The 22,836-nt window shown below is 39.9% G+C and overlaps 1 protein-coding gene across 3 annotated transcripts in view; it reads left to right on the top strand.

Annotated features, from left to right (window-relative positions):
• Window positions 1-22,836, top strand: part of Cttnbp2 (cortactin binding protein 2) — a 145,820-nt gene that overhangs the window by 70,754 nt on the left and 52,230 nt on the right. For all 3 annotated transcript variants that reach the window (XM_058572125.1, XM_046422433.2, XM_046422434.2), the window contains 4 exons: window positions 1,196-1,399; window positions 2,743-2,842; window positions 4,838-4,988; window positions 15,093-15,347. In XM_058572125.1, coding sequence (XP_058428108.1) covers window positions 1,196-1,399; window positions 2,743-2,842; window positions 4,838-4,988; window positions 15,093-15,347 — 710 coding nt within the window. The remainder of the gene's footprint in view (window positions 1-1,195; window positions 1,400-2,742; window positions 2,843-4,837; window positions 4,989-15,092; window positions 15,348-22,836) is intronic.

Below are 22,836 nucleotides of genomic sequence, written 5' to 3'. Positions count from 1 at the left end.
GAGTATTACACACAAATTAATGTAAAGCATATACCTAGAATGTTATCCTAATATTAATGCACAAGGGTAGAAAATATTCATCTATGTGTGTTTCTAAGTGGAATATAATCCTGCATATGTGGAAAATCCACCTCGAGCAATGTATATGTGCCCATGTCCACAACATTACTTAGAGAGGTACTGGGGTTCTACAAAGAGAAAACCAGAATGACTTATTTTGAAAATTCATTGTATTTAAGCCTAAAAGACACAAATATATAGATACCGCATTAAATAAACATTTTTACTGTTTTTACAGCCTTTTGATCAAGGAAGAATTCAGAAACTTTTCCATACTATGTGTAGCCGACTTCATACACTTAACAGATTCTCTTCTAAAGCTGCTAAATACTGATTAGAAATATCTAACCATGATAACTCATGACTTTTGTTTAAACTATATGATAGAGTATCCTGTTTTGTTGGCTGGTTAAAAGTTTGTTAAACCTGTTGTAAAGATGGCCAGATGATACAGTCTTCAGAACTGTTATTGAATATTTGTGCTGGTGTATTATAGATCTACTCATACCTATATATTTCTGTTAGCTCTTAATAGTGAATAACAGTTAGCATCTGTTACTTTAATTCCCAACTAAGTGTATTCAAGGACTAAAAACAGACTCTTTGACAGTGTTAGGCCCATATTATTGGTTTGAATAAAATTTATAAGAGTAAGTATAAATTGGAAACATGGTTAAAAAAGGAAAATCTGTTTCTTGCCATCATTTCTACCTTAAGCCTAAAAGTATCCATTTTAGTTTTTCAGACTGATGTTGAAATTGAGGAATTCTTTACATCATTTTAAAATTAAAATTCTTCTGCAATGCAAAAGAGGAATTTAAACTTTTAAAATGTAACAGCCATCTTAGTTTTCTAAAACCAGTCATGACTTTAACACTTAACTGTGTAAGACTGATGACTAAAAATAATTCATCACCACATATGTTAATTTAATTAGCAGCAGATATAAGAGCTGAAATAACAGTACAGATTAGATTCATGCTAAGAAAATATTAACAGATTGATAATGTTAGGAACCACATAATCCTCTAGGAATACACGTTTCTATGTTTGTGTGTGTGATTCAGAAAGGAATGATAGTATCTGTATCCTGTCCTTGCTCCTACTCTCTAACGACGGTCACTTTAACCTGCAGGCTGGTCACCCTCCCTAACCCCTTTGCTAATGAGTGGTGGTCCTGCCCCCCTGGCTGGCAGGCCCACCCTTCTTCAGCAAGCTGCTGCCCAGGGAAATGTCACTTTATTATCAATGCTGCTTAATGAAGAAGGACTGGACATTAATTACTCCTGTGAAGATGGCCATTCTGCCTTGTATTCTGCTGCTAAGAATGGACATGCAGGTAAAAATGATGAGAGATTTTCATACCACAACTCACGCTTGCAAAAGGATGGAATGCCAATATCACTGGGAACCACTGTTATGAGACAAATGCTCATTTTGGCTTCAATGTTCTCTTACAGGTAGTAATAGATTTTTTTTTACATGATCTTTAATGTTTTATAAACATTAAAGAATAGAAATTGTAAGTTCCTTAATGTAAAGTTTTAACTGCAGCAGCTAATTAAAAGTAATCTTTGTTTTATATACACTGAAATGCACATGTAGAAACTTGAGGTCTATTCATTTAAAAGCACATTTTAGAATAAAGTCATCCATCTGCAGTCACTTTGGTCAGAAATAAATGGCCCTAATTTGTCTGTTAGAAATACCTGATGTGAAAGAAAGTCAGAGCATCAGGGCTTTAGGGAATGTCACAGTGATGGAAAATTCTAGTAGTTAAGAAGAGTGATGGGTCTGAAATTGTTTAGTAGTAACAGTAGTTTATAGTTATTTGGACTTTTTTTCAGAGAACTGAGAAGTTATATAATTACAAATCACATATCCATAAAGACTGGGAATTATTCATGTTCTTTAAAATGCAAATCCTGTAGTTAAATATACTAAAACATATGGTAGTGCTGAAAAAGAAATAATTTGACTGCAAGTGCAAAAGTTAAAAGCGTTGCATATGTGAGCCATATGATTGTCGATTAATTCAGATAAATGGAAGATTCTGGTGAGCTAATAGTTCAGTAGTTTCAAAGTATTTTGAAATTATTCTTTGCTTCAAAAGCACTGTAGGAATTGTCTTTAATCTAAAGAAATTAAATCTATATCATAACATAAGGAACATACAGGTCTTCTAGGAGATACTCATTTCTAAGTTAGATGAAGTTCTCTTGGACTTTTATCCTCATTCATGTAGGTAAGTTGTAGGATGGCTACCATACAGAAACATTTTGATTAAATGAACATCATAAAGTAAAAATTTTTGGCTATTTAAATGCAAAGTATGATATTTCAATTTGGTAAATACATTTGGTTCTCTCTTCAAAAACATTATTTCTGGGATAGGATGGTGGAAAAATCTGGTAAAGCTTTTTCTGGCACATGATATTCCTTTTACTCATCAGCAGCTCTTCATAAAGCAATGAAAGATCATGTCTTCATTGGTGAGTTTTGGGGCATCATCATTTTTGGGAAAGGAGGTCTGTGGAGTCTCATATCTGTCAGGATAGAATTGTCAGATGAACTGTGTGAGAGAGGTCTTTTGAGTTTAGAATCTGTTTGCAGCTTGCATTGAATCTGTCTCATCATGACTCTAAATGGGGAATTTAAATGACTTCCTATTAAAATCCATAGACTGTGTGAGATTGCTGCTGAATGCAGAAGCCCAAGTCGATGCTGCTGACAAAAATGGCTTCACACCCTTGTGTGCTGCAGCTGCTCAGGGACATTTTGAGTAAGTGATGCTCTTCATTCTTTTTTTTTTTTTTCTTTTCTATGAAAATCACTTCTCTTTGTATTTTGCTCACCTATTTTAGGTCCAGCTAAATGTGTAAACTAGTGCTTGAAATCCATTGGCAAATAGATTCACTAAACATATTTGAATACAAAGTTGGATCCTAAATTTTTTCTTCTTGATAATAGTTAAGTAGTTGCAAATGAGGGAAGTGACAAAGAAAATTATGCTGTGTCCAGGTTGTGTGTTGAAGAGCATCCATGGCACATTAACCTGCAGTGAGATAAGGGGCTATGGAGAAGGTATTAGTTCACCATTTCCTGACAGTCTAGAAAAAACAACCAGACAAAACACAATTTTTGTACTTATGATGGCATTAAAAAAAGAAGAAAAAACATAGAATTATATTATTTGTAATAATTGTTACTACTGACAATTTATTTGGTATTAAATACCAAGTGTTCATCTTGTTTTGCCGTGTTAAGGAAAAAAAATTGAAGCAGAAATCTCATGTAGCAAAAATAGTTCAAGTATAAACTGAAAGCCTATTAATTAAAAATGCACATATCTTGAGCAGTGATTTCCTCAGGAGCTTACTAAGTCAGATAGGTACAAAATATGAATAGGTACTTCTTAAAAGGTCATATTTTAATAATTGAATAAGCTAAGTTGCTTTCTCTTCCTGAGCTGAAATGGCAGATTGTAGAAAATGCAAGTTACTTTTACTATTTTAATCCAAGTTTCCTGATAGAAATGTTCTTTAACAAGTTATAGAATTCTTAAAATACGAGTTTTAGGGTTCACATAAATATTATTAAGCATAAATTTAAATATCATAATATTCAAAATGTATCAGTTTGAGGTATGGTGTTGTATTTTTTCTGCATATCTAACATGTCTCATCACCCTGAGTTTATTATTAACAATCATAAACATTGATTTTGTTGTAACTGTTTGAATGTACCCCCATCCTGCAAAAGGAATGTTTCCTGAGCTATGCTTCTCCCTTGTCACCAGGCAATCTGTGGGGCCACTTGCTTGCAGGGCATAATAGTCACAGTACGGGAGGTTCCCTTTGTGAAGGGGAAGAACACTATAGAAATCCAGGAATCAGTTAATAAATGTGTATGATACACACATATATCAATAACAGTGACTTGTTTTGAAAATATATATAAACAAACCAGATGATGCAAAGGAAAACCAAAACAACAAACCATGCATCTGTGTTAACAAAATATGAAGTGAATTACTCTTTCATTGGATTATGATTTAGAAGTGTCACCAAGTCTTGACTTTACTTCTTGGTTTCCTTCTTGATTCTCAGGACAGTGAGTATCTGCTTGGAGGCAGGATAACTTCTCTGCTGTCATTTCTGTCTAAGGAAGCCCTTTTCTCAGCCTCCCTGTTACTTTTTATAGAGGAGGCACATGGTGCCCTACTGTCTATGCGACTTGCAAATATTTTCTCAAGTGAAAATTTTCAGAATGACTCAGCCTAACTTTTTGCAAGGTTAAAACTATTTTGCACCACAAATTGTATTTTTATTATATAAATACGTATATGTTATTTATGTATTTGTATATGTACACACACAGAGTATATTTAAACCATTCATTCCAACAAGCTAAACCTGTTCCAAGGATTCCACTTTCAGAAGTTGATTGAAGAGAAGTGACACAAATCATATTTTAGGACTTGATCAAATGTACTATTTTGAATTTTTGTGCAAGTAATTCAGTTGTGACTAAAGGTATTAGTTCACCATTTTCTGACACTCTAGAAAAAAAAGGAAATAAAAACAAATAAAATAGATTTTCTAGATTTGTGAGGAAAATATAAGACCCACAATAACCAATACATAGAAATAATAGATGTGTATGAAAATGCAGAATTGCTTTAGCATCATTGTGTGTGTCTATTTAGTATCTTGGTAGGTGATGCTTTAGGGGGCAAACTCAATTTTTATGTAATTAATCCTTACTTTGTGTTTAGGTGTGTAGAATTATTAATTGCATATAATGCTCACATTAATCATGCTGCTGCTGGAGGACAGACACCTCTATACCTGGCCTGTAAAAATGGAAATAAAGAATGTGTTAAACTCTTGTTGGAAGCTGGCACTGACCGAAGTGTAAAAACCCAAGTAAGTATCAGTTTTCTTCCCCTCATGTATGTACTGTTTCTTCAAACTCTACATCTAGAAAAGCAAATACAGGTGACTATCTGTATCTTGGGATTTCATATCTATGGATTCAACTAAACATGGATCAAAAATGTTTTTGAAAAATCACAAATGTACAGAACATTTTTAATTAGCAGAGAAGAGAATCAAATAGAAGTCAGACACTTTCCAAATACAAAGCCTTGTCCATTAGCCTAACCAGTCCTTCAACCCCTGAGCCTCAGATGATTTATCTTTAAAACAGGAAAACAAATATTTGTGTCTTCCTTTCAGAATCAGACGAGACAATGGAGGTGTAAGTTTCTATTCATTCAACAAATAATAATCTTAGATTTGGGTTTCCTTATGTAATTTCACCAACAAGAACCAAAAATTAATGATATCAGCAGAGATATAATAATACAGATATAAACATTTTCCACTGAACCTCATTGCTAAAGCTTTTTAAAAGTTGTTTTTAAATCCTCTACTTTGTATTTATATTATTAATCTAAGAAATAGTTATTTTTCCAATTCCTTATTATTTTATGTGTTTTACCTAAGAAGTCTATGGTGATTACACAATATATTCATTATTAAAATTCTAACTTATAGATGAAAAGTAAATGAATTTTATATAAGCAGATTGAATGAAAAATAAATAGTGTAACATAAAAATTGAAGTGATGTTCTGTACAAGAGGACAAAGAAGCAAAGCTCTAAAGGTAGTTATTGAGGAGCTGGACAAAATCTTTAGAGCTAAGGCATTGAACAGTATAATTGTCAGGAGATCTTCAGGGAATAATCCTGTCTTTTGCTTTTTAATAAGAAAGTAACAGAGGAGAATGGAAGACTGAAAAGTGTTTTACAGAAAAGGCTATGTTGTCTTTGTAATGTAAATCAGGGAAGGTCAAGAACACTTATACTCAGAGCCGCCCCCTCCCCCTGCGCCAGCAAAGTAGAGGGAACTGTGACCACTCACAGAGCAAGCCCAGCGGCCTGCTGAGTGGCAGAGCCGCCCCCCACCCCCCGCGCCTGCCAGGTAGGGGAACTGTGACCACGGACAGAAAAGGCCCAGCGGCCCTCGGCGGGACAGAGCTTCCAATCACTCCTGCAAGGTAGGCGGGCCTGCGACCCACCTGCAGAAGAGGAGCAGCGACCTGCTGAGAGGCAGAGGCGCCCCCTCCCCCTGCACCGGCAAGGTAGAGGGAACTGTGACCACGCACAGAGCAGGCCCAGCGGCCTGCTGAGGGGCAGAGCCACCCCCCACCCCCCGCCCCTGCCAGGTGACCACCGACAGAAAAGGCCCAGTGGCCCGCTGTGGGACAGAGCTTCCAATCACTCCTGCAAGGTGGGCGGGCCTGCGACCCACCTGCAGAAGAGGAGCAGCGACCTGCTGAGAGGCAGAGCCGCCCCCTCCCCCTGCACCGGCAAGGTAGAGGGAAATGTGACCACGGACAGAAAAGGCCCAGCGGCCTGCTGAGGGGCAGAGCCGCCCCCCACCCCCCGCGCCTGCCAGGTGACCACCGACAGAAAAGGCCCAGTGGCCCGCGGTGGGACAGAGCTTCCAATCACTCCTGCAAGGTGAGCGGGCCTGCAACCCACCTGCAGAAGAGGAGCAGCGACCTGCTGAGAGGCAGAGCCGCCCCCTCCCCCTGCGCCGGCAAAGTAGAGGGAACTGTGACCATGCACAGAGCAGGCCCAGCGGCCTGCTGAGTGGCAGAGCCGCCCCCCACCCCCCGCGCCTGCCAGGTAGGTGAACTGTGACCACGGACAGAAAAGGCCCAGCGGCCCTCGGCGGGGCAGAGCTTCCAATAACTCCTGCAAGGTAGGCGGGCCTGCGACCCACCGGCAGAGGAGGAGCAGCGACCTGCTGAGAGGCAGAGTCGCCCCCTCCCCCTGCGCCGGCAAGGTAGAGGGAACTGTGACCACGCACAGAGCAGGCCCAGCAGCCTGCTGAGGGGCAGAGCCACCCCCCACCCCCCGCCCCTGCCAGGTGACCACCGACAGAAAAGGCCCAGTGGCCCGCGGTGGGGCAGAGCTTCCTATCACTCCTGCAAGGTGGGCGGGCCTGCGACCCACCTGCAGAAGAGGAGCAGCGACCTGCTGAGAGGCAGAGCCGCCCCCTCCCCCTGCGCCGGCAAAGTAGAGGGAACTGTGACCACGCACAGAGCAGGCCCAGCGGCCTGCTGAGGGGCAGAGCCGCCCCCCACCCCCCGCGCCTGCCAGGTAGGGGAACTGTGACCACGGACAGAAAAGGCCCAGTGGCCCGCGGCGGGACAGAGCTTCCAATCACTCCTGCAAGGTAGGCGGGCCTGCGATCCACCTGCTAAAGAGGAGCAGCAACCTGCTGAGAGGCAGAGCCGCCCCCTCCCCCTGCGCCGGCAAAGTAGAGGGAACTGTGACCACGCACAGAGCAGGCCCAGCGGCCTGCTGAGTGGCAGAGCCGCCCCCCACCCCCCGCGCCTGCCAGGTAGGGGAACTGTGACCACGGACAGAAAAGGCCCAGCGGCCCTCGGCGGGACAGAGCTTCCAATCACTCCTGCAAGGTAGGTGGGCCTGCGACCCACCGGCAGAGGAGGAGCAGCGACCTGCTGAGAGGCAGAGTCGCCCCCTCCCCCTGCGCCGGCAAAGTAGAGGGAACTGTGACCACGCACAGAGCAGGCCCAGCGGCCTGCTGAGGGGCAGAGCCACCCCCCATCCCCCGCCCCTGCCAGGTGACCACCGACAGAAAAGGCCCAGTGGCCCGCGGTGGGACAGAGCTTCCAATCACTCCTGCAAGGTGGGCGGGCCTGCGACCCACCTGCAGAAGAGGAGCAGCGACCTGCTGAGAGGCAGAGCCGCCCCCTCCCCCTGCGCCGGCAAAGTAGAGGGAACTGTGACCACGCACAGAGCAGGCCCAGGGGCCTGCTGGGGGGCAGAGCCGCCCCCCACCCCCCGCGCCTGCCAGGTAGGTGGAACTGTGACCACCATCAGAACAGGCCAGACCTGCAACCGAGAGACAGAACAGGCCCAGTGGCCTGAGGAAGGGTAGAGCCGCCCCCCCCCCCCCGCACCTGCAAGGTAGGTGGACCTGCGACCCACTGGCAGTACAGCCCCAGAGGCCTGCAGAGGGGCAGTGCCGCTGCCTGCACCTGCAAAGTAGACAGAACTGTGACCACCCACAGAACAAGCCTAGCGGCCCGCAGAGGGACAGAGCCGCCGCCCGCGCCTGCGAGGGAGACTTTGCAACTATACAAGACCAATATAAATATATAGGGGGAAAATTCAATAGCACAACAGTTTCACTAAGTAGAAAGGAACGCGAACAGTATGAAGAGACAAGGAAAGAAAGGACCACAAGCAATGCAGGTCAACTCAACGTTAGAAGAGGTAATAGCTGCAGCAGATGGAATGTCAGATAAAGAATTCAGGATATACATGCTTCAGATGATCTGGAGTCTCAAGGAAGACATCAGACAGCAAAATCAGACAATGAAAGATCACTTCAACAATGAATTACATAAACAAATCCAAGAAGCAAAAGATCAACTACACAGGGAAATAGAGGTTATAAAAAACAAACAAACAGAAATCCTAGAAATGCAGGAAGCAATAAGCCAACTTAAAAACTCAATTGAGAATACTACCAGCAGAGTAGAACACTTAGAAGACAGAACATCAGACAATGAAGATAAAGTATTTCAACTTGAAAAGAACATAGACAGCTCAGCAAGACTGTTAAGAAACCATGAGCAGAACATCCAAGAAATATGGGATAACATCAAGAGACCAAATTTAAGAGTCATTGGGATACAGGAAGGGACAGAGTTTCAAACCAAAGGATTGAGCAATCTATTCAATGAAATAATACGAGAAAACTTCCCAGACTTGAAGAATGAGACAGAACCCCAAATCCTAGAAGCCTACAGGACGCCGAATGTGCAAAATCATAAGAGACCCACACCTAGACACATTATAATGAAGATGCCCAACATACAGAATAAGGAGAGAATTTTAAAAGCTACAAGAGAAAGGAAGCAGATTACATTTAGGGGTAAGCCAATCAGGATAACAGCTGATCTTTCAACACAGACTCTGAAAGCTAGAAGATCCTGGAATAACATATTTCAAACACTGAAAGAAAATGGGTTCCAACCAAGAATTGTGTTTCCAGCGAAATTAAGCTTCAGGATGGAAGATGAAATTAAAACCTTCCACGATAAACAAAAGTTAAAAGAATTTGCAGCTAGAAAACCATCTCTTCAAAACATCCTTGGCAAAACATTACAGGAAGAGGAAATGGAAAATAACAATGAAAACCAACAGTGGGAGGTAGGACACTAAAGGGGGGAAAATAATCAAAGAGTAAAACAAACCATGTTTAGTAACATAAATAAACAAATATGGCGGGAAGAACAACCCATATCTCAATAATAACCCTAAATGTTAATGGCTTAAACTCACCAATCAAGAGACACAGGCTAGTAGAATGGGTCACAAAACAAGACCCAACAATATGCTGCCTACAGGAGACGCATTTGATAGGAAAAGACATACATAGGCTGAAGGTGAAAGGTTGGGAAAAATCATATCACTCATATGGACTTCGGAAACAAGCAGGAGTATCCATACTCATATCAAATAAAATAGATTTCAAGCCAAAGTTAATCAAAAGGGATAAAGAGGGATACTACATACTGCTCAAGGGAACCATACACCAACAAGACATAACAATCATAAATATATATGCCCCAAACAATGGTGCAGCTATGTTCATCAAACAAACTCTACTCAAGTTCAAGAGTCTAATAGACCACCATACAATAATCATGGGAGACTTCAACACACCTCTATCACCACTGGACAGATCTTCCAAACAAAAGTTGAATAAGGAAACTATAGAACTCAATAACACAATTAATAACCTAGACTTAATTGACATATATAGAGTATACCACCCAACATCAAGCAGTTACACTTTTTTCTCAGCAGCACATGGATCCTTCTCAAAAATAGATCATATATTATGTCACAGGGAAACTCTTAGACAATACAAAGGAGTAGAGATAATACCATGCATCCTATCTGATCATAATGGAATGGAACTGAAAATCAACGATAAAAGAAGGAAGGGAAAAGAATACATCACTTGGAGAATGAACAATAGGTTACTGAATGATCAATGGGTTATAGAAGACATCAAGGAGGAAATTAAAAAATTCTTAGAGATTAATGAAAACACTGACACAACATATCGGAATCTATGGGACACATTGAAAGCAGTTCTAAGAGGAAAATTCATTGCTTGGAGTTCATTCCTTAAAAAAAGAAAAAACCAAGAAATAAATGATCTCATACTTCATCTCAAAATCCTAGAAAAAGAAGAGCAAAGCAACAGCAAAAGAAGTAGAAGGCAAGAAATAATTAAAATCAGAGCTGAAATTAATGAAATCGAAACAAAAGAAACAATTGAAAAAATTGACAAAACTAAAAGTTGGTTCTTTGAAAAAATAAACAAAATCGACAGACCCTTAGCCATGCTAGCGAAGAGAAGAAGAGAGAAAACTCAAATTACTAACATACGGGATGAAAGAGGCAATATCACAACAGACACTTCAGAAATACAGAAGATAATCAAAAACTATTTTGAATCCTTATACTCCAATAAATTAGAAGATAGTGAAGGCATAGATAAATTTCTTAAGTCATATGATCTGCCCAGATTGAGTCAGGAGGATATAGACAACCTAAACAGACCAATATCAATTGAGGAAATAGAAGAAACCATCAAAAGACTACCAACTAAGAAAAGCCCAGGACCAGATGGGTATACAGCAGAGTTTTACAAAACCTTTAAAGAAGAACTAATACCAATACTTTTCAAGCTACTTCGGGAAATAGAAAAAGAGGGAGAACTTCCAAATTCATTCTACGAGGCCAACATCACCCTGATACCTAAACCAGACAAAGACACTTCAAAGAAAGAAAACTACAGACCAATATCTCTAATGAACCTAGATGCAAAAATCCTCAATAAAATTCTGGCCACTCGGATACAAAAACTTATCAAAAAAATTGTGCACCATGATCAAGTAGGATTCATCCCAGGGATGCAAGGCTGGTTCAATATACGGAAATCAATAAATGTTATTCACCACATCAATAGACTTAAAAATAAGAATCATATGATCATCTCGATAGATGCGGAAAAAGCATTTGACAAAGTACAGCATCCCTTTATGTTCAAAACTCTAGAAAAACTAGGGATAACAGGAACATACCTCAATATTGTAAAAGCAATCTATGCTAAGCCTCAGGCTAGCATCATTCTGAATGGAGAAAAATTGAAGGCATTCCCTCTAAAATCTGGAACAAGACAGGGATGCCCTCTCTCTCCACTTCTGTTCAACATAGTTCTCGAAACACTGGCCAGAGCAATTAGACAGACAAAAGAAATTAAAGGCATCAAAATAGGAAAAGAAGAACTTAAATTATCACTATTTGCAGATGACATGATTCTATACCTAGCAGACCCAAAAGGGTCTACAAAGAAACTATTAGAGCTAATAAATGAATTCAGCAAAGTGGCAGGATATAAAATCAACACGCATAAATCAAAGGCATTCCTGTATATCAGTGACAAATCCTCTGAAATGGAAATGAGGACAACCACTCCATTCACAATATCTTCCAAAAAAATAAAATACTTGGGAATCAACCTAACAAAAGAGGTGAAAGACTTATACAATGAAAACTACAGAACCCTAAAGAGAGAAATAGAAGAAGATCTTAGAAGATGGAAAAATATACCCTGTTCATGGATAGGCAGAACTAACATCATCAAAATGGCGATATTACCAAAAGTTCTCTATAGGTTTAATGCAATGCCAATCAAAATCCCAACGGCATTTCTTGTAGAAATAGAGAAAGCAATCATGAAATTCATATGGAAAAACAAAAAACCCAGAATAGCAAAAACAATGCTAAGTAGGAAGGGTGAATCAGGCGGTATAGCGATACCAGACTTCAAACTATACTACAGAGCAATAGTAACAAAAACAGCATGGTACTGGTACCAAAACAGGCGGGTGGACCAATGGTACAGAATAGAGGACACAGAAACCAATCCACAAAACTACAACTACCTTATATTTGATAAAGGGGCTAAAAGCATGCAATGGAGGAAGGATAGCATCTTCAACAAATGGTGCTGGGAAAACTGGAAATCCATATGCAACAAAATGAAACTGAATCCCTTTCTCTCGCCATGCACAAAAGTGAATTCAAAATGGATCAAGGAGCTTGATATCAAATCAGAGACACGCCGTCTGATAGAAGAAAAAGTTGGCTACGATCTACATACTGTGGGGTCGGGCTCCAAATTCCTCAATAGGACACCCATAGCACAAAAGTTAATAACTAGAATCAACAAATGGGACTTACTCAAACTAAAAAGTTTTTTCTCAGCAAAAGATACAATAAGAGAGGTAAATAGAGAGCCTACATCCTGGGAACAAATCTTTACTCCTCACACTTCAGATAGAGCCCTAATATCCAGAGTATACAAAGAACTCAAAAAATTAGACAATAAGAGAACAAACAACCCAATCAACAAATGGGCCAAGGACCTGAACAGACACTTCTCAGAGGAGGACATACAGTCAATCAACAAGTACATGAAAAAATGCTCACCATCTCTAGCAGTCAGAGAAATGCAAATCAAAACCACCCTAAGATACCATCTCACTCCAGTTAGATTGGCAGCCATTATGAAGTCAAACAACAACAAGTGCTGGCGAGGATGTGGGGAAAAGGGTACACTTGTACATTGCTGGTGGGACTGCAAATTGGTGCAGCCAATTTGGAAAGCAGTATGGAGATTTCTTGGAAAGCTGGGAATGGAGCCACCATTTGACCCAGCTATTCCCCTTCTCGGTCTATTCCCTAAAGACCTAAAAAGAGCATGCTACAGGGACACTGCTACATCTATGTTCATAGCAGCACAATTCACAATAGCTAGACTGTGGAACCAACCTAGATGCCCTTCAATGGATGAATGGATAAAAAAAATGTGGCATTTATACACAATGGAGTATTACTCTGCATTAAAAAATGACAAAATCATAGAATTTACAGGGAAATGGATGGCATTAGAGCAGATTATTCTAAGTGAAGCTAGCCAATCCCTAAAAAACAAATGCCAAATGTCTTCTTTGATATAAGGAGAGTAACTAAGAACAGAGTAGGGTCGAAGAGCAGGAGAAGAAGATTAACAGTAAACAGGGATGAGAGGTGGGAGGGAAAGGGAGAGAGAAGGGAAAATGCATGGAAATGGAAGGAGACCCTCAGAGTTATACAAAAGTACATACAAGAGGAAGTGAGGGGAAGGGGAAAAATAATATAAGGGGGACAAACGAATGTCAGTAGAGGGAGCAGAGAGAGAAGAGGGGAGGGGAGGGGAGGGGAGGGGAGGGGAGGGGAGGGGAGGGGGGATAGTAGAGGATAGGAAAGGCAGCAGAACACAACAGACACTAGTATGGCAATATGTAAAAACGTGGATGTGTAACTGATGTGATTCTGCAATCTGTATATGGGGTAAAAATGGGAGCTCATAACCCACTTGAATCAAATTGTGAAATATGATATATCAAGAACTATGTAATGTTTTGAACAGCCAACAATAAAAAATTAAAAAAAAAAAAAAAAAAAAAAAAAAAAAAAAAAAAGAACACTTATACTCTAGGACCTAAGTCAAACTGCTACCAAGGTGTTGGTGCCCACAATCCTGTGAAGAAGGAGCCATGAAATTGCTTTACCTGGCTGGTGACTAAGGGTTCAGTATTCTAGATACTGCTCAGCTGTGGTCTTGTCTTAGCCAAGTGGGCTTTATTGGTGTGAGATCCAGAAAAAGAGGAAAGGCCCATCATCCAGGGTCAGCTTCAATAAGTGACCGTTTGACAGCCTAAATTGAGATAGCTTCCATTTATTGTCTGTTTTTCTATCTTCTACCCTATTTTTTAAAGTTGTAGCTCCCTGAAATACCTTTAATACAGTAATATGAAATATTACATGACAAAGTCAGGTCAAGGAGAATATAAAGGTAGTAAAATAAGCCAAAATAAAAATCGTTTTTTTTTTTTAATTAAGAAGTTTAAAAAACAATGAAAATGGGTGCTTTGTAGTTGGCAGACCAATTTCTATATAGAAATGAGATACTCTAGATGGATTCAAGATTTTTCCCTAGATAGTGCATGTCCAACTTCAGTACATCCTAATAACCTTAGAACAAGTTGGTGGCCCAACTTTCCCCAGAATTTCTGATCCTAGGGTAAAGACTAAGGATCCATATTTTTAGAAAGTTCTCAGGGGATATTGATGCTACTGGTCTGGGGATTCCACCTGAGAAAGTGTTCTAGGAAAGAGTACCATGACTGCTCTACCAACCAGCTGAATGAGCTTATAGGGGCTCCATAGACACAAGTTCTCAGAAATGGACCCAGTAATTTTTGGAACATTTCTTAAGTTCATATGCATAAGTATCCTTCTGCAATCATGGAACACTCAGAAGAGGTCCATCCACATCCGATGAAATTATTCAACTTTGTTTTTCCTGTATGTCTAGGTTTTCCCCTATTATTTAGAATATTTGCTTCTTGAATGGTTTGCATAAACTTTTAAGATTAGAGTTGAGCCACTGCCCTTTAAGTAAAACTGGTTTATAACACCATTCTTTTAGTATATTACTAATAATATTATTCTTGAATATATTTTTAAAATTCTCTTTAAAGTTTGTTTTCTTTTAAAATAGTAAATTGAGATTTCTGGGTTATCATATATTATATTCAGTTATAGACCTGGGCACTGCCTGTTCACTCCAGATGGTTAACTATTAGGTGGAAACAGTTAGAAAACAGCAAACATGAGTCATAGCAGTGGGAATTACAGCAGCTGGCACAAGCAAAGAACATAGCTCATCGGTGGTAGGATTGGAATGCCTGTTTTCCCCAGCTCAGTGGTCCATGCCCAAGAATGGACTTTAAATAACACTGTTCTCAACATTAATGTTGTTATGACCCCTTCCCCTCCCTGGTCATTTATTTTCAGGATGGTTGGACACCAGTTCATGCAGCTGTGGATGCTGGTAATGTGGATAGCCTCAAGCTTCTCATGTACCATAGAGCACCAGCTCCTGGAGACTGTTTGAGTGAGGAGGTGCCTGAGCCAGGCTTCCTTGCCTTGGATGGGGGAGAAGACTGTCTTGAAGGCACGTCGAAGCCTGCTGTTCCTGCAGACCTCATTAACCACGCTGACAGAGAAGGCTGGACTGCTGCCCATATTGCTGCTTCAAAAGGTTTTAAGGTGTGTCCTGAAGCAGCTGGCCTCATTGCATTCGTAATTTGATAAGTGGCAATATTGTCTGCTATGGATTGAGTGTATTTAAGTCAAATAATTGAAGACCCAAATGATACCACCACAGTTGATGGTGAGCTACTGGTACAAATTGACAATTTTTGCCTACCCAGCCGATATGTATCACCAAGGGTATAAGACTTTTTATAAAATTTAAATGTATAAGAGACTTTCATGAAATTTAAAAAATTATTGTATTCAAAAGCTATTAATAAGAATGTGAGAGTAATTTTGAACATTTTATGTCATCTACAATAGGAGAAAAAGATTGATATTATCTTAGTCCATTGGGTTGTTTGTTTCCAAGGCTGTGCAACTAGTTAGAAGTGGGGTCAGGGTTCTCACCTGTACTGCAGGGTTTTTGATCTTGCCCAGTTTCCTCAGTTGTCAAATTTTTGCACTACCTATGCTGTCTGACTGATATCTAAGAGAGAGCTCTAGATTTCACTCAGAGTATAAAAAGTACTGATTATTTTTTTAAAAAGTATGCTTTTTCTATTTAAATCATGCTTTTTCTAAATCACTTTAGCAATAATAATAATAAGCCATTAGAAAGCTCCTGAATGCTTGTCAGTGTGCATAATAATGTTTGCTGTGCTTATTTCTGCTCCTAGTCTAGTGGCAAGTGTGCAGGTTATAAGACAAGTATATAATAAAAGAAACACAAAATTAACACAAGGATAATAGGCATGCTATTGAAATAGTATAAAAATTCAACAATTGTGAAAAATAGAAGATCATACATACTTCAAAGAATAGTTGTAGCAATGTTAGACTTAGGGATGGCTCATTCTGGAGGAGATGGAAATTATTGGGGGATTTGCTGAATGGGTTAAATGTACCACTCACCATTGAGAAAGCAGAGTAGTTCAGGTGGAGGGAGAAGTAAAAATGGAGACATGGAGATAAGGAGGTAGAAAAAAGCTTCAAGTGAGTTAAGGAAGAGTAGCGAGAAATAAAATCAGACTGGGAGTTTCATTGTAGGCATGAGGCCTTCAATGATGTTAAGGAGTTTGTTCTCAATTTACCAGTGCAAGTAAAGTCAATGAAAAGTTTTAGAAAAAGGGGAAAGATAACCTGCTTCACAGTTTAAATTCATGAATTTAGCAATAACATTTAGAAGTTGGAATTCTGGACAAATTGGAAGCAGAGAGAGAGACTAAATGGTGGAAGATGATGTGAACCAGGAAAATATTGAGAGACATTGTAGACAAGAAGTGTCCAGAGATGGAACACAGAACAGACATAGGAATGGAAGGAAGCTGGATGGAAAGACAGTGACGTTACAGGAAAAAGCAAAGAAAAGCCAGCACCCCAATCAGAAAAATAGAATGTATCTTTAGATATGCTGAATCTAAGTGTTTTGTTCATTCCAGATAGAAGTACCTAGAGATGTGTATTTGGAGCTCCTGACTGGGTAATTTCCTGTTAGGATCTCCTGCAAAGGCCGTTCATTTTGATTTTGGTTTTTAAGAAGTGAGAAAAAGGCAAGATTTGGTTCACTACTTTTTGGCAGTAGTCCCCCCAACACATACTGTATCCTTTAACAAAAGGAGAAGAATTCTGAGAATTTGATATACATACATAGATTTAAATGGAATGCAGCAGCATCTGACATAAAATTTTTAGGAGGCAAAAATGGGAAACATGAATAGTTTAAATTTGAAAATGCACAGTTAATCTAAGACTGTGACTGTCATTTGGTGGTGAAGAAGTACATAGAAAGAGTACATTGAAACCTACTGACATCCCTAAAAGAAAACCTCTATACTGCAAGATGTTACTGAAAGGAGTAGGTTGTGCATGCATCCAACCTGCAGGTAAAAATAGAAGAAAACTCGAGCATCTCTGACTTGGAATATTGGACTACTGAGCCCCTCTTGCTAGGCAGAGAATTTTTCCCAAGGAGTTACCCTTTTTTGGTGGAGAGTATTGCTCAGTTCCTTCATTATGAGCTCTGGGGTTTTGATGATCAAAGATGGTATCTACATTGATTCCCAAGACCCTGGCAAGCAGTGGATGCTCTGTTACTACTGTGTAAAGGACTATATGACCTCTTTCTCCCATAGAATATGACTCTTTTGTATTATTACTTTAAGAAGTGTTAGATGATTTTTTTTTACAAGGAAAGAGATTTTTAAAGGCACATGATTGAAAATATTCCCATATTTCTAAGCTATTAAAATAATAGGTTTGGTTTTGGTAGCCCTGGAATGGACATTTAATCTTCCAGTCTAATCTGTTTATCTTATAATTAGGATATTTCAATCCTAGAGGGTTTAATAGATAGAGGTTGGGAATAAAGCCAGATTGCCTGGTTCCACTACTTTTTTCACTGTGCATTCTTCTTTCCCAGTCAAAAGTATTCAAAGATATTTTTCCATCATTTGTCTTAAAAGAATTTTTCTATTTTGATTGGGATAACGCTTTAGGACTATCTAGTCACAACTAAGTTACTAAGGCTAGTTTTCTGAAAAATAGAAATTACAGTTATGAATTAATGTGTTGGTAGAGAGAGTCTGTTCTTACCACAGAGCATAAAAAAGCAGGAATTTTTTTCTCTCTCTACAGCAATTTTTTTCTCTCTCTACAGCAATCTATGCATGTCCAGCCTTCATATGTAGTAGTAGCATCATTATCCAAGAAGCAACTTTCTTTCCATATGAATTTCAGAACTCAAAGCACCATAACTGATCCAGTCCAACCCCCTCATGTTGTAAATGAGGAAACTAAGTCTTGGGAAATGGTGAAACATTTCCCAAGGTCAGTTCATAGACAGTCCCCCATAAGTGCTTGTTCCATTTTAGTAGTTGGTCTCTTTTCTAATGGTTAAGAAATTAATACAAATCACCATGCAGTCTTTAGTAGTACAAGCACCTCTCTCAAGCTGGCCTATGTCTACTTCAGAGAGAAAGCTGAACCAAGGATAAACCTTTCTTTGTTTCAATCACTTTGTGTGAATAGAAAAAGGAACTCTTCATGAAGCTCTCGGCTCTGCCATGAGATCTTCAGCAAGTCCAGTTCCTGTACCAGAAACAAATTCAGGAGATTATCTGAATTTGAGCATCACTGAATAAAACTCAAATGCCCAGTTTTTTTTTTTTTTTTTTTTAATTTAGGGGATGGCATGAGTTTTTGATTATGGGAATAGGCTATATTTCTAGCTTATCAATTGCCAAAACCTGTGGTTTCTTATTACTCATTTTTCTGTTCCGTCTCTCTGAATATATTTAATATGTTGACTATTTAATGCAAATTCTTTTCTCCCTGGGCTTCCAGAACATTGCCCTTTCCCCACTTCTCCCTTGACATCACTCCTAAGCTCCATTCTCAGCTACCTCCTCCTATTCTTTAAAGAGTTTATTCAGATTTTCAGCTTTAACTGTAGCAGTGATAGCTACTCCCAAATGCATACCTGACATCTGACTTTTACCTGTCTTCTAGACACTTATTTTCAGCATCCTAGAGGTCATTTCTGGGCAGGCCCACTGTCCTCTGGTAGCCCTTTTGTTGCCATCCTAAAATCATTGCTACATTGTATTAGGATTGCATTCTGACATGCATTATTAGCTTTTAGCTCTATAGGAATCTGACACTCTCTCACCCCACTGCAGCCACACTAGTTCTCCTGGTGGCCTGGATAGGTAAGTATGTGCCAGGATTTACATGGAGCCCCCACATTTGGATTCTTTATTTCTGTGTCTTCATAGACAACAATAGGACTTACTACAGTTTTTCCTTGTCACACAAAATTGTGTAACTTGTTTAAATAAAAGAAAGATAATGTATCTTCAAAGTACCAAGTCACAGGATCTAGATGTTAATCAGGATAAATAGAAAATTTTCTTATTCTAAATAACTATTTCCTGTTTTTAGTCAAATTATTTTTGAAAATGTTAGGCTGTATGTAAACAAAGGGAAGGGTTTTAAAAAAACAAAACACTTATTCCAGAATATTCAGTGAAGAGTAATTGCATTGTTGCTTCCTTTAGGTCGCAGTGATTGACCAGAGGAACCCTAGAGGGGACATAAACTACCTACCGAGAGTCATTCTCCCTTCCTTGCTAAGACATGGACTTTCTGGTGTCTTCTACTTACAACTTTAAAAGATCTAGTTTAGACCATTTTTTCTCCTCTCATTCTGTTCTTCCTCCCTGTTGATCCTCAGAATATAATCTCAAGGAATTCCAGAATCTTCTCTCTAGCCCTACTAAGCATTTCCTGAGTCCATCCAGGAAGCTCCTTTCCAGGAAGCTCACAGTTTACAGGGCATCTCCTAGATAACTAGGGAATGAACTTGCCAGTGTACCCACTACAGTCCTGTTTATGCCTCGGTAGAACTTCTTAGTGCCCACTTTTACTCTTTAAGATGTCCCATTTAGAACATTATATGATAAACTATTGATGACCATTTTCACTTTTGCTCTCACCAGGCAGTTCCATGTGGTTGTGTCCTCAGACCCCAATGCATAGGCCCCTTAGCCAGTCAGTTGGCTATGTCTTAAATTTCCTCTCTTCATCCAGTAACATCACCTGGCGTTTGTTTTTACGCATGCCATCTTCCTAACTTAATGAACTTGAATGATTGATACAACTCTAGATTTTATTTTTATAAATGAACTTTGAATATATGGCCTCCTCCATTGACTCACAGACCCTGCCCTGCAGAGCCTTCATCATCTGCTGTCTAGATGCATTCAGGCTCCTACCATGGTATCCCAGTCTCTAGGTTTCACTCCTTCACAATGACACAAGAGGGACCTTTCCAGCAGGTGAACATGGTGATGTAACATAACCACTTCATGCCTTTCCACAGGGTAAGGGCCAGCCCCTTCCTGCTGGCCTCAGTCACCTTCCACAGTGCATTCTGTGCTCTAACCATGTATGACCAGTAGCCATGGTTACATCCTGTGCTTTCTCTCCTCTCCTTAGCTTTGCATTTGCTGTTCCCATTGCCTCAAATAGCCTCTTCTCCTGACCTGAACTTTTTTCTGCCTGGAAAACATCTCAGCTGAAGTCTTGGCTCCAGGAGTTAGGTATTCCCAGGGCACCTCTCTGCACTTTACTTAGGGCTTCTACTTTATTGTAATTGTTTGTGTGCCTCTCTCTGTTTCCACCTCCTCTGAAAAAAACACTTCTTTCATCTTTGTGTATATTGTTCCCAGCAGTCTCTGGCCCAGAAGCACTAATAGCTTATTGAATCAATAAATGATTGGGCTGTTATGGTTCTTTCATAACTGGTCCCTTTCTCATCATCCTCTTCCTTTCCAACATGACTCCTACATGCAACATTTGGCTTTTTAGAAAAGACACTCATGGCAATTCTGCCTGGAACACATCCCTGTACTTACAGAAAAGCACTGAACACCAGTTCTCAGCCCTTCATAGTCAATTCCAGTCAGTTTCATCTTTGGCCACTCAAACCTCCATGTACCTTCTCACTAATGCCCTTACTTCCCATCTTAACAGTGTGCATCTCCCCTGCCTTTCAAGGAAGCCTACCCTGCAAAGCCCTGAATACACCCGCACCTCCAGGTTGTTCTCACTTTTCTGCACATTTCAAAACTCTTTCTGCTTTCTCTCCCTCTGCCCAATCTCAAACTCTTGGCTCCCTGCCTTGACTTTGATTTTATCTCTTACTCCTTGAACCTGGGGCTTCTGTTTAATCTCGTTGGTCCTGGTTCCTTGCTTATAAGTTCTCATTAAAAGACCATGGCAAAGATTGCTTAATATCTTAATATACCTTCAATATCTCTTCTGCCCTTCACTGGAATAATGGACCCCTTCACTTGTTTTCCGAGCCAGTGGTCACCCAAAAATAGGTTGTAAATGTGAGTGGAAGGGAAAACTGAAGCCTAAGTCACTACTTTAAAGTCTGTCACAGCAGGGGTCTCTCTATTGGACTTAATAGGACTTGAGCTTAAACTCATCCGTCTAGATTCCGGGGTAGCACACCCTACCCAGTTTTGCCCCCCTGGAAATTCATTCCCAGTGACTAGTCCTGCAGCATGTCTCCTCTTCATACAATCCCACCCAACAGGAGAAAGCATAAAGTATTTTTCTCCCTCTGTCCCTACTCCTACTCCTCCATAAAGTAAAAGCTTACTCTCATTTCCAAAGGCCCATGTTAAAGGCTTGGTCCCTAGCTCATGACACTTTGGGGAGGTGATGAAACCTTTGAGAGGTGGGGCCTACTTCAGCATCTCCCAATCATTTGGGGTTATGCCTTTGAAGGGAGTATTAGGATGTTGGCTATTCCTCTTTCTCTTTTTGCTTCCTAGCCACTCTGAGGTGAGCATCATTTACTCTACCATGTGCCCCAAACCATGGTTTCCTGTCTCGTTACAAGTCCAGAAGCAACAGTGCCAGCTGGCTACAGACTGAAACTCTGAACCACAATAAACCTTTCTTCTTTTTAAGTTGATCATCTCAAGTGTTTGTTATTGTAATAGAAAGCTAATGCATCCCTTCATTTTTTGTATTTTCTCCATGTCCAACTATTTATGACACTTTGACACTCTGTGGGACGGACATGGAATCTTGTTCTTAAGGACCTGAACAGCCTTAACATAGTGGCTGGCACAGAGGTGCTTAGTACCTGTTCCATGAAGTTGTAATGTGGAGTAAATAAGCATTAAACCACATAATGTCATTTTAGTAACCAGCTGACTAAAATCTATATGATGGTTGTCCTTTAAGATTACATTGCCTAGTGATAACATAGCCATAGGAGTTTGTAGAAGGACTCCTTGTGGTATTTGCACAACATGAAATTGCCTCACAACACATTCTCTGAATGTATCCCCATCCTTAAGCCATGCATGTCTCTACTTGCAAAGTGCCAGAACAGTGCCTAGAACTTGTGCTCAAATCATTGCTGTAGCTGCTGCTATTAAGTGCCACCTGAGTCAAAATTTTTATCTCCCTTATGTTCCCTACAGAATCAGCATAGCACTGTAGAGTTCCCCCTTGTAGCTAGCTGTGTTTGGATATGCATTACCCTTGAGCACTGACATTTCACGTTTCCTTTAAGAGAATGTCACTGCCCTACCTGAGTGTGACAAAAATTAGAAACCACCCACTTTGAAAGTCAGAAATCAAAGAACCTTAATTCAGGAGAATTGCAAATGTATATTGCATCTTTTGTCATTGCTGTTTGTAATGTGAAGTAACATCATTTAGAATCATCTTGATACTAGTGATATTTGTCATGTGCTTGTAACATCTAATCAATTAACTAATAGTACTGTTAGTACTTGTTTTCCAATTAGTGATTATGATGTTGATTTTAATAAATGAGGGCTGGTGATAAATACTGTGAGTTTTAATATGTGCCAAAAACACAAGAGCTTTGTATGCATCTTTTCATTTAAGCCATATAACAATCCTATAAGATACAGATATTTGAAACACAGATAAAGAAACTACAGCAGAAAAT

This window comes from Marmota monax, unplaced genomic scaffold (genome assembly GCF_021218885.2).
Source record: "Marmota monax isolate L192 unplaced genomic scaffold, Marmota_monax_Labrador192_F-V1.1 WCK01_AAM20220418_F8-fsc00027, whole genome shotgun sequence".
NCBI lineage: Eukaryota > Metazoa > Chordata > Mammalia > Rodentia > Sciuridae > Marmota > Marmota monax.
Note: the sequence above shows the minus strand (reverse complement) of the source record. Positions and strands in the feature narration are given on the sequence as shown.